The sequence below is a fragment of the Girardinichthys multiradiatus genome, chromosome 6 (assembly GCF_021462225.1).
Source record: "Girardinichthys multiradiatus isolate DD_20200921_A chromosome 6, DD_fGirMul_XY1, whole genome shotgun sequence".
In the NCBI taxonomy this organism is placed as follows: domain Eukaryota; kingdom Metazoa; phylum Chordata; class Actinopteri; order Cyprinodontiformes; family Goodeidae; genus Girardinichthys; species Girardinichthys multiradiatus.
Genome location: NC_061799.1, coordinates 6,688,294 through 6,700,239, shown reverse-complemented (window position 1 = coordinate 6,700,239; position 11,946 = coordinate 6,688,294). Strand labels below are relative to the sequence as shown.

Here is an 11,946-nt window from a genome sequence, read left to right as displayed (position 1 = left end):
CTGTGTAGAAATGTTTTGAAGCAGTTTGCATCTCTAGGTACTGGATTTTACACACCACCCATGCTGGAATTCAGTGATCTGGATTGACGAGTGAATGTTTTTTGTGATGCAGTTTATTTTACATATCTAACACAATTTTACTTAATTTAATCATATTTTATTCATCAGGTTTTGGGATTATAAATATTTCAAATAGTTTAACTCTCATAGTAAAACTTTGACAGTCAAGAACAAGGAAGGATTAATGTCTATTTGCTTCACAATACACATTTATTGTCATATATATATATATATTTTCTATATATATTCAATCTGCTATTAGAAACATATTTGCTTACATAATAATGATATTCCTGAGTGTTTTTAGCTTGAGGCCTGGTGTCTGCACATTAAAGAGCTTCGCCCTTCAGGTCAGGTGCTTCCAAATCAATGGTACCATAACATGCATATGCATTACTTAGCCCAAGTACCAAGGCAGAACACAAAGAAGCAGGTGATAAGTACCAGAGCTTACAAATGGTCACAATTAAAATGCATTAATTGTCAGTCTGTGGAAACAGACAATAGAAAATGTAAATTTAAGGCACCATAAATCTGCTAATTATCATGGGTGTCCTATGAAGTATACCCTTCATTAAAAAAAATGAAAAACCACAGGAGGAAAAAGATTCCTGCAGCACCACATATTAAAAGAAACAAATTACATTTACAAAAATAAATAGTATATAAAAGTGCTGGGAATTGGAGTTTAACGAGCTGTTGAGAACATTTAAGATAGAAAAACCCAAGCTAAAGTAAGAACCCTGATATTTTACAATATCATGGGTATGTGCAGGATATCAAAGCTGAACAAAAATCTGTCAAAAAAGATATGTACAATATGTAGCTAGTTATAAAACAGATGACCATCTGTAAATAATACAGCATGTACCATTGACTATGACACGGCAAAACAGAAAGCCCACAGCATGACTGACCATCATGCTACTCCATGAGGACAATGTAATCTATCTATCTATCTATCTATCTATCTATCTATCTATCTATCTATCTATCTATCTATCTATCTATCTATCTATCTATCTATCTTGCAGTAGCAGCTTCAATAATCACTCATGCAGAAAAACACAGCAGTGGCGCTGAAATATGATTCAGGGATTCTCCTCCTGACCTACTCATCCATAACTAGACTCAGATCTGCATGTCTCTGCAGTTTTTAACTGACCTGTGAACAGTAGAGACTCCTGAACCATATTGCCATTTTTGTGACACTTACACACATTTGACTATGCGCTTTTCAGCCGTTCTATCTAAACAGCTTTATGAAGACAGCTAACCGGCATCATGACTGCTTCAGACCAATCACTGGGTAAGTTCATAGCTAATCTAAAACCCAAGTGTAACAGTGATTCTCTATTTGAACAACATAGACGGTTGACATTCTGTCGAGGTATTTGCACAATGGAGAAATACCCACTCAGATTCACATTCAAGACATACATTCTGTTGTTAAACATTCAAAATAAAAGCCCTGACTAGAGTCTCTGAACAAAGAGATGACACTGTCATGTGCACAGCTTACAAGCACAAAAAAGGCAAATATTAGACTTAAACGTCTACTCTTTATTTAAAAGCGTCCATATGCAGCAGCCGGTGGCTGACTCAGGAGGAGTTCACCAGGCCTGCGACAATGTTGCCAGGAGACCTGCGATACTGAGCCTTGGTGTTTGTGACAGCGCCGTGTTTCTGTCGGAGATGAAGCCTGAGCTGACTCTTGTGTCTGAAGTGGAGATCACATTTTTCACACTGCAGAAAAGAAACAAAACATTGTTTAGAATGGCACAGTGAACAGACAGTGTTCCCCCTCACGCCCCAGAAACAGATAGGCTCAACATCACCTCACTTCTTCTTCAACTTGATGCGCCACAATCCCTTATTTTAGTTTTACATGCTGAAACCAGGCAGATAAGCCAAGCAATTAATCCACGTTGCTTCTATTCAATGATTGGGAAGATTTTATACACTCGGCACAAAAAGTAAGGTCAATTTGTGTTGCTGTGATGCAACAATATTTATTGGTAAAAAATCCTACGCAGAAGGAAAACCTGTTTATTCCCTTTAAATTGTGCCAGATATGTAAAAATGTGGCATCATTAAAGGGGAATGAAGCAAGTTTTTTTCACATACTCAACTCTGTTGCTCAACCCAAAAAATGCATTTTCTTTACAAATGTGGAACAGTTCAAGAGGAGATAAACAGGCTTTCCAACAATAAAAGAGTTATTGCCAAGAAGCATTGTTATAAACAAAAAAAATCTAAATAACTATTAAATCAGTGCACTTGTAAGGATTGTCCCATTACTTCAAAGTTTTTCCGTATAACTTTCCCAACCAGAAGGAAAGTCATAGAGCCACTTGCCCTCTCTGCTGTTCTATTTAAGCACCTAAAACACACATCTGTTTGCTTACGTTGTGCTTTTATTGCACCAAACACCCAAAAAGCTGCACTGACAAGTATTCCCCTAAAAAGGTGACATGAATGTTGCCAAAGGTCTTTCTATCTAGGTGTGTGAATCCATGTATAGTTCACTTCTCTAAACTACTACTATTGGGCCACTGAAGGATCACATGGGGGAACGGATAATTCTCCTGTCATACAGGAGACATGGAGGATAAAAAGTTAAGAAGCTTACATGATAGGGCTTCTCTCCTGTATGGATGCGCATATGGCTCTTGAGCGTCTGAAGGTGGCGGAAGTGTGTTCCACAGATCTCACAGGGGTATGGCTTCTCTCCTGTGTGGATCAACACGTGGGCACGGAGGTGGGCGACCTAGAGACAAGTGACAGAAATGGTAACCGCTCTTAAACACAGGCGGCAGTTTAAAGAGTATCAAAGACTCATGCTTCTTCATCTTCTCACCTGCACAAACCTAGAACCGCACGTCTCACACTTGTATGGCTTTTCTCCAGAGTGAATCCGGGTGTGGGTCTTGAGGTTAGCTGGACGGTTGAACTGAGCTCCGCAGATGGTGCAGTGGTACGGCTTTGCACCTGGAAGCAGGCACAGACAGAATGAGCAAGGAAGGAATGCACTTGCCCATATTGTGAAAATCCAACAAGCACTCACCGGTGTGAACGGTCTTATGGCTGGCCAGGTTGCCTTTGTAGCGGAAGGCGGCCTGGCAGCAGTCACACTTGTACGGCTTGTCACTGTGGACCTGGCCCATGTGGTCTTTTAATGAGTCTTCCTCTGAGAACTTTGAGTCACACCCATTGCACAAGAAATTATTTTCTGCAGATTGAAAGAAAGAGAAAGCAACTTCAATTTAATGCTGTTTTAAATCACTAAAAGAATGCAACAGTGTGATGACTGGTCACTATACTAACCACAGCTAGAGGAATAATCTGAGCACATTTTTGTGGCCTCATCACTGCTGTATGAGACAGGAGAGAGGTGGCTGGTTTCCATGCCCTGAGGACTGTCACAGCTAGAGGAGGAGAGTCTGTGAAAGAGAAAAGATACCATAGGGAGTTCTTTTCCTTAAAAGACTCCCATTTAGTGCTAATTTATCCTGAGTTCTGTCAGTTTTACCTGCTGCTGGAGCAGAGTTCCCCGTGTGGTGAAGGCATTTCCTCTCTCTGATTGTTGGTTCCCTCTTCCAGCTGAAGCTCATCGTGACCACCAGCTGCTTTGCTACTAGATGGGCTGACAGCTCTACCTCCCCGGGCCTCCTTTCCTCTCTCATTAGGAGTTTGGTTCAGAACAATGAACTTGTACTTTTTCCAGTTGCAGGCCTTGGCATCTCTGGGGGAATCACAGGCCTGTTTCAGGCTCATGCTTGCGTTAATGCTGCTGCTGGACCCTGTGGGTGAGTTTGGCTGACAGTCAGACCTAAGGGGGCTCTGTGGGCTACAGATGACCCCTTTGGCGTAGCTTGTAGTCCCTCTCAAACAGCCGGTTTGTGGGTGTTGAGTGTTGTGGCCCTCCATGGGAAAAGTGGGACACTGATGGTTGCAGTGAGCTGCTGCTGGTCGGATAATGGAGGATTGTGCCATGCTGGTTTCGTTAGAACATTCTAGTACTGCAGCAGGCATATGCATACCACCGTACACATGGTAGCAACCAGTAGTGGTGAAAACATTGGGGATGTAGCCCTCACACTCCTGAGGGGGAAACCGTAAGAGGTTATTTCTAATGTCTGGCTCCTTTTCCGCCAAGAGCTTTTTAGCAGAGATTTCCTTGGCTAGATTTGATGAGTTATTCAGTACCTCTTCCTTCTGTATATTCAGAGCCTGATGCCTGCAGAAATATATCAGGCTTCAGGTCAGATGCCTCCAGCTTTTACAGAAACAACAGGATGCCTTTTACATTTTATAGTTTGCTTTACCTGGATCTGATGAACCTGTGGCAGGTGTCAGCAACATGCTCCATCTGGAGGTAGATGGCTGTGTTCAGGGTGATCAAGGTCACAGTGTCATTAAGGTTCAGATAAGAAGTGTACATGAAGTCCAGCAGGAGGGAGAAACCTTTGGGGTCCACTATGGGGTCCAGGACAATGGCACTAAGGCTTGCGTTCTCAGGTTTCATGAACACAGAATAGAAGAAGCCACTGTAGGAATGCAAAAAAAGAAGAGAACAATTATAGTTATCATAACCAGATATTAGCAGTGAGGTATGAACCTCTTTCTTCGCAAATGCATACCTGCAGGCTACCAGGATGGACTTGTGAGCGTGAAAGATCTGTCCATCCACCTCCACCATGACATCAGTCAGGAGGTTCCTGCTGCGGAGGCGGTTGAAGTTAAGCAGGACGTCGCCTGCATGACGTGTGAATTGAATGCAGCCATCTGCAGTCGTGGCCATGCTGTCACAATCTGTGCAGAGGCAAAAAAAAATGACAAAGCAGGTCAGTGAAAACTGAATATAAGTTCTTTTTTTTTTTTTTTTGCAAATAAATTTAGCTCAATTTGCAACACATGGAAAAAAAAAAGCCAGAGGCTAAAACTAATAATATAATTACAAATACATTTTGCTTAATTGGGGGACACTAATGAACTTGGGGGGGCTCACTGAAACCAGAAGCCATAACAGAATATTAGAAGTTTTATTTAGGCATGTTGAACTTTGTATGTAGGTCAAATAAAAAAAACAACAACAAACCTTGACCCTATTTTGGATTTTTCCCCCTACCTGAGTTATAAGGTTAATCTTTTCAGGTAAGAGAATAAGAAAATTCAGCCAATTTGATACGTTGCAACAGACGTTTTAGCCCACAAAAGATTTTGTGTTCGCAGTTTTTAAAATGTTGCAACTTTGCTCCATTTGTCCTAAATTTGTGATCCTGGTATAATTTGAAGGTGGGGCCAGGAGTGACTAAAAGACATTGAAAAAGAGGCACTATGAAGGATGCAAAAACAAAGCATATTAATATAAAATAATACATTAAAATAAAACATTGCAACTCATTAAAACTATTCATTTTTACTATTAAATTGTTGCATAAAATGTATTATGACTATAAGAGAAAACCAGTAAATGAATAGGTGTGGCAGGGCCAGAATGAGTGACAGAAATGAACAATGGAAAGCATCGTAATATAAAAAATACACTTATGAACCATATAAATGCTGAAACAAGAATTCTTTCTGAAATGTATGCACAAAAAATATTATGATTATAGAAAAGACTTTGCAAATTCGGAGGGGTGGCCGTAGCCCCCCTGACCACCAACCACGTGAGAAACAACTTGGAAGGTGTCCTAAGTGCGTTTTAACACCAGGGGGCGCCTTTGTAAACGGAAAAAACCCATGTGTTGATCAAACCATGTAAAACGTTCGTCAACTGCGTCTTAACAACGGTGTAGTAAAAACGAATATAAACAGTTTTTTAACGCCTGCAGACTCGATCAGTAGGGTTAAATTAACACACCTCATAAAGTTTTAAGACAAGGGTTTTTAGTTTTCTAGGGTGGCTAAAATGTATAACTACTTTTACAGTTTTTTCCAACAAGTTTGTTGCAACACAATGGGACTATTAAGGGACACCTTTGTCATCTTCCCCTAACGTGTGCAGATAAACTGGCGCAGAGCGCGTGCGGTGGCAGCCTGCGGTGTGTGAGCACATTCCGTCCTTCCTGCTAAGATTGGAGCTGCCAGCTCACGGACCGAGAGGTTTTCTGTTCCCCCACATCAGGGGAACTCGCCTAATTTAACTCGTTTAAGTCAATCACCCACCGTGTTTCTAAACCCCTTAAAAATGTTACACTAAATCTGATTCTTCACGACGTGAAAGATTTTTAATATCAAAGAGTGGTTTGGTTGCAACTGCGTAACTTCGGGCTGTGTGAGAGCAGGCCAACAAATCCTGTCAAGTTTACAAACACAACTGTTACAAACTGTCCTGGAAGCTATTCCTGGTCGTTTTAATTGTCTACAGTTGGTTCCACTGTCAAAACAAGCCGCGAAAACTCTGCAAATCGTTGCTCGAACTAATTTCTTTCGTCGTCGGGAAATTTAAACGCGTAGAGGAAATAATATGTGACAGACCCAAGTAGACCAGTCGTGTTGCGCCACTGCTAAACGCAACACGACCTTAAACTTGTGAAATAATAAACCGAAACAGTTAAATCATTGAAGGTGAACATTAAGCTTTGGGTTAGAAAAGTAGCCAGCGCCGCAGGTTTACTCCAAGAAGCGGTTTGTACACTGAGAGCAAGCAGAAAAAGTCCGTCTAATGTACAAAAACACACAACCTGACTCCTGCTGCCGTTAAAAGCAGCCCAACATAACTGTAGCTGTCAAAAACGACCACAGCCATTCACATATTAGGTCTCTGTTAGCTAAGGTGTTCGCAAAATACACTAAATAAATCAAATATCATGCTTGGCAACAGCTGGAGCGGCTGCACAAGTCCGTGTAACGTCCATACAGTTCTGAGAAAATAGGAAGAGAGAAAAAAAGTCACCTTATAAAAGTTTCCTCGAAACTGTGAGCATCACCAGTTCTGAGAATCCAGTTCTTAGAAACGCAGCGGCTCAATTCTCGGAATTTCAACAGAAGGCTGTACCATTATTCGGGGAGCGGGGGAGGCTCTCTGTGTCGTTCATCCCCTAACACTTCATTAATAGCACTTAATACGAGCGCCACATGTTTATGCTGAAGACACACTGTCTTTTAGACATTTTGTAATGTTTATTGTGAGATATGTCAACAGTTAAAGCGACAGTGAGCTGGTTTTAAATCTTCTAAATCTCCCCGCGTTAGTGGATGCGTCCAAGTGCAAGGCCAGCTGACCAAGTTATAAATACCGTGGGGAACACAGGACTGTGCGTTGTCTGCTTAAAGTCGCCCAGCGTCTTATGAAAATTGTTGGAAAGTCAGCCGCTTATGTTCCCAGAATGAGTAATGTGATGTTTATTGGTTTGTTTTTCACTTTGTCCAGCCACACGCTCGTAGCTAATTCTTACTGAAAACTGGTTTCCTTGTTTCTCAACGGGGCAGCAGCTTCAGCTTTCACAACTTCGCACGTTCACACGGAGGAATATCTACTGGTTCCGAATCGCTGCCCTAAGTCGCTGAAGTAGAGAAATTCTACACTTCAGATCACTTGCCTTAACTGATTTCACGTCTCACAAATATTTATGCTCACTTTCAAATGATTTGTTACACCTGTTTGTGCCCCCATCTCTTACTGACCTATCATCACCTAATATGCCTAAAAATGCTGAGTACTTTATAATAGATGCCAAGAAACCAAATGCTTATAATCTCTTTTGGTTTCCTGGCATGGAACTGGCTTCCATCCATCCAGGCAAGACGCAGGATAAACCCTGACAGTCCACCGAGCATGCATGTTTATGGAAGGTGGTGCATAGTACAATAATACAACAACTACTACTACTAGTAATAATAATAATAATAATAATAATAACAGTAATACTAATAATCTATCAGTGAGGAGACATGCAAGAGGATATTACTGAATAAGGCCTTGAATATCATGTTGCTTGTTTGTCAAAGATATATATATATGATGCAATAATCATTTTGAACAGGCTGCTTCACTGATAAGGAGAGAAGTGATATGAAATGTTCCTGCAAGTCTGGGCCAGTTCCTTATTAACTAGAATCTCCTAAATCCATAATAAATGATTACCTCCTTCTTGAACACCATATTTTGTTCGGTTTTGTTGTTTCCTTTTTAATGAAGCAGAATGTTGCTTATTGGATTTACAGTGAATTTGAGTCACGTAAATTGTTTTCTATCTTTTTTTGCTGGAATTGGGATGCTAAACACAGGGAATGTTATTCAAAGAAGTTTTCAATAGCTGAGGGCCATATAAAGCCATTGCTGTAACTCTTTGGATTATAAATTAAATTATATTTGTATGTAAACAAGGACATGATCATGTCCTCGTGTCTTATTTTCCTTTAAATGTTAAAATGCAAGTGTTTTTCTAGATATTCCTGCAGTTTTTAAAGGTATTTAATGTGTTTTTCTTGTATAACACTTTTGAATTGTTATCTTTTGCCAAGAGATACCGTGCCTTGCAAAAGTAATGAATGTTTTCACCTCTTGCCTTCATAAAACCATAAACTATAACATATTTTATTAGAATGTTAAGGTGACAAATTAAGACAAAGTAGTACATAATTGTCATGTAAAAGGAAAATGTTTCATGGTTTTTAAATCTTGTTAAAAAAACATCTGAAAAATGTCACATTCATTGATGTTTTGACTTCTGTACTCTGATACCTCTAAATAAAATGAGAAGTTGCCTTTGGAGGTCAGATTTTCCTGTATAAAAGTATAAATTTCTTTCCAATTCACAGTTATGTACTACTTTTGTTTTGATTTATTGCGTAAAATCACAATAACATACAATGAAGCGTGTTTGTGACAGAACAAAATGCAGAAAAGTTTATGGATGTTTTTGCAGGGCCCTTTAAATATTTTATTGTCACTACATTTTGGAGAACTGTGTTCATCAGAAGCATAAAACATTTGATAATGATATAAGCCTTTTTTATTGCATCACAATAAACATATCAGAATATTTATATCTACAGTGTAAAGGCCTTTGTTTCACATTCCTACTAAATCTTCTTAGCACTTGAGATCTTGCAACAACGATAGTCATAAGGATCCACTGCAGCAGCTCACCACAATTAAGTGAAAATGTAGAGTCACAACAAGGATTCTTTCCATCACCAATGTGCAAAAATAAGTAAACATTCAGCAGCTCAAATAATAATGTTTGAATCATTAAACACTTCAACCTGCAGAGAAGAACCAAAACTTTTTTTAAATAGCGTGCAGTGAAGCACAACAGGTCTAAATTGCAGCAGTTCAGGTGGCTATGGCAACAAAGCGGTCTATTTCTAGACCATGTTTTTTCATTGTTGATGTTTTTCCCCTTGTGGTTATCTTTAGTGGCCTATGTTTCTGTGAGTGCGACATCTCCACATCCTTTTCTGCAATGAATGACAGGAGACAAATAGTTGCTTTGTCAGGTGCAGAGCCTTGGCAAAAAAAAAGAAAAAGAAAGAAAGTCAGTTTTTTGGTCTTTCGCTTGCAGGCGAGAGGATGCATAGGATTTGATTAGCCAGCCTTTTGCTTGCTTGTATCAGTGCAACATCTTCTCAGCTTCTCATGAGGGTTTTGCTGCAACGCAGCACATAGCAAATAGGAAACAAAATTCTGCATTTGGTAGATAATCTCTGTAAGACGGTATCAGCTGAATCACAAAACATGCAACTTTTTGGACATTCTGCAACTTAAATATGTGCCTTTTTTAACAATTTGTCCTTTCTGAAATACAGAAGTACATCAAAAACATGAAATCCAAAAAGTGGATATAATCCTTCTGTTCAAGCTGGGTTTTGCTTGCAGTTATTGTCAAAGTTGAGATAACCTAAAAAAGTATTTGCCCCCTTAGAGGTTTCTTCTGGTGTTGCTTTTTTGTCACACTTAAATGCTTCAGATTGCTGAAGAACAAATTAAAATTTATAAACAATTTTTGAAATCAGTGAGAGAAAAAAAAAAGCTATTGTCAAATGAATTTATTAAGGGAGAAAGCTATCCCAAACAAAAGGTAATCCTCCCCCTTGTTAAATCATGATTTAACTATGACTAGCCAGATTTTTGGACCTGTCTCACTAGTCACAACCAACGTGTGACTACTGTCTGACCTGTAGAATCATGATATAGCTTAAATAGAACCTGTCTGACTACATGCATTAAGCTAAAAGATCTAATAAAGCTACACATCATGCAATAATGTCCAAGGCCAGAACCACAACACAAACAAAGACCATCTTACATTAGCCAAAACAAAACTGTAAAATTTCGGTTGTTGTCTTGTCACTTGTGATACATTATGACTAATTAAAAGAGAAAAACAGTAGTTTGATTGTCTGGAGCGGCTGTGCTGCTTCAGAACATGGACAACTTGCTGTACCTGATGAAACCATGAGTTCTGCTCACGACCAGGAAATCCAGAAGAAGAACTTCCAGCCATCAGTTTGTGTGTTTAGACTCAGTCACACAATGGTTATTCAGCAGGACAATGATCCAAAGCACATCAGCAAGTCCACCTCTGAAAGCCTCAAAAAACAAAGTGAAGTAACCTAGTCAAAGTCTGAATGGGATGTTATAGCATGTTTTTAAACAGGCAGTCCATGCTCAAAGACCCTGCAATGTGACTGAATTAAAACAATTCTGCAAAGAAGAGCAGTTCAAAATTTCTCCACAGGGATGTCAAAGGCTGATTACCAGTTATAAAAAACACTTCATGCTAGTTGTCGCTGCTAACGTGACACAACCAATTACTAGGTTTAGGGGTGAAATTACTTTTCACATAGCAACAGGTTTGTTTGGAGAGCTTTTTCCACAAAGAGCAAAAACTTTTTCATATTACTCTACATGTCTGATAATGAAACTTACCATAATGACTGATCAGACCTCTGTCACTGGTAAGTTTTCCTTTTTTATCACAAGCTCCTTGTTATGCATATTTACAGTATACTTGGTGGCTGTCCTGAGATAAGCACGATGTTTAAAGCCACGAGGCCTTGTGAATACACCAGAAAAGTTTGTTAAGTTGTCTTTAAAAATATGACATAAAGTAAGCTTTGCCAAATCATGTCCTACATTTTCCCTTCATCAAAAAGACCTAATCCTTCTGCAGGGCCAATCTGAGGAATGCTTTACATTTCACAAAAAAACAGCACTTGCTGGTATTTTCAGCCAACCCTGGAAGAAATTTGCTGCAGTTTCCCTCTCCTGCTTAGCCGGTTAAAGAGACTGTGCTTTGTGTTAACAAGTGTCTCCCAACCCCCTCCACCCCCATCTGATGAACTCTGCTGACCTGGGGCCTAGATGCAGAGGGATAGCAACACGACTCTCCCAAAACATGATCCAGGCACATGGTTGCCTGACAAGGACCAAAGCTCTTGTCAGTAAAATATGACTCTTTGCCATCTTCCCCTTTTTCCCGTTTGAGGAGGAAGGAGGGAAGTATTCATGTCTGTCGAGATGACAGTGTGCACTTGAATTTGGGGAAGAGCATGCATGCATGATTTACAATCATGGTAACAAAGAAAGTGCTCCCCTGATGTGTTTACCTGCATTCCGCAGTTAAACACATCAGGGTAACATCAAAAATTATTTCCTCTGGTTAAATTTAATCTTAGCTAAATACAGTAAGTGTTTTCAAAGAAAGAGTGACCTGTTTTTCTTTTTTTCTGTTTTTCAATTGAGCCCAAAATAATTCATGGATGCCTGTCTTTTAATAAGGCAAATGTACAAAACACTATTGAAGTTTAATTAAAAACACTGCATGCTTAGTTTTTGTTGAATAAAAAGAGTTATTTTTATATTGTTTTGTGATATATATATATTTTTGGCCTGCAAGTACTTTTGATTTGGCAATTTTGGACCACATG

At 39.5% G+C, this 11,946-nt stretch overlaps 1 protein-coding gene and 1 long non-coding RNA gene across 3 annotated transcripts; both read right to left on the bottom strand.

Moving 5' to 3' along the window:
* Positions 1-251: 251 nt before the first annotated feature.
* Positions 252-7,098, bottom strand: bcl6ab (BCL6A transcription repressor b). Of its 2 annotated transcripts, none has more exons than XM_047369496.1 (9): positions 6,965-7,098; positions 4,704-4,875; positions 4,389-4,610; positions 3,593-4,300; positions 3,388-3,503; positions 3,128-3,292; positions 2,921-3,051; positions 2,693-2,830; positions 252-1,806 (listed from the first exon to the last, which is right to left on the bottom strand). In XM_047369496.1, exons 2-9 carry the CDS (start codon positions 4,862-4,864, stop codon positions 1,663-1,665), a joined length of 1,785 nt encoding a protein of 594 aa, XP_047225452.1. In that variant the 5' UTR covers positions 4,865-4,875; positions 6,965-7,098; the 3' UTR covers positions 252-1,662. The 2 variants fall into 2 exon arrangements, with proteins under 2 accessions (XP_047225452.1, XP_047225453.1); XM_047369497.1 differs by lacking the exon at positions 6,965-7,098 and having other exon boundaries at positions 3,593-4,164; positions 4,270-4,300.
* A 1,846-nt stretch (positions 7,099-8,944) lies between these two features.
* LOC124870708 lies at positions 8,945-11,263 on the bottom strand. The gene is made up of 3 exons (XR_007038868.1): positions 10,946-11,263; positions 10,461-10,606; positions 8,945-9,522 (listed from the first exon to the last, which is right to left on the bottom strand). It is a non-coding gene; the product is annotated as an uncharacterized LOC124870708 (long non-coding RNA).
* Positions 11,264-11,946: the final 683 nt, after the last annotated feature.

Excerpts from the sequence above, each read along its gene's own strand:
- bcl6ab (XM_047369496.1), bottom strand. The coding sequence starts at position 4,864 with ATGGCCACGACTGCAGATGGCTGCATTCAATTCACACGTCATGCAGGC. Across the intron at positions 3,504-3,592 it reads GAACTCTGCTCCAGCAGCAG|ACTCTCCTCCTCTAGCTGTG; the intron begins GTAAAACTGACA and ends TCTCTTTCACAG. Across the intron at positions 3,052-3,127 it reads CCATAAGACCGTTCACACCG|GTGCAAAGCCGTACCACTGC; the intron begins GTGAGTGCTTGT and ends GCCTGCTTCCAG.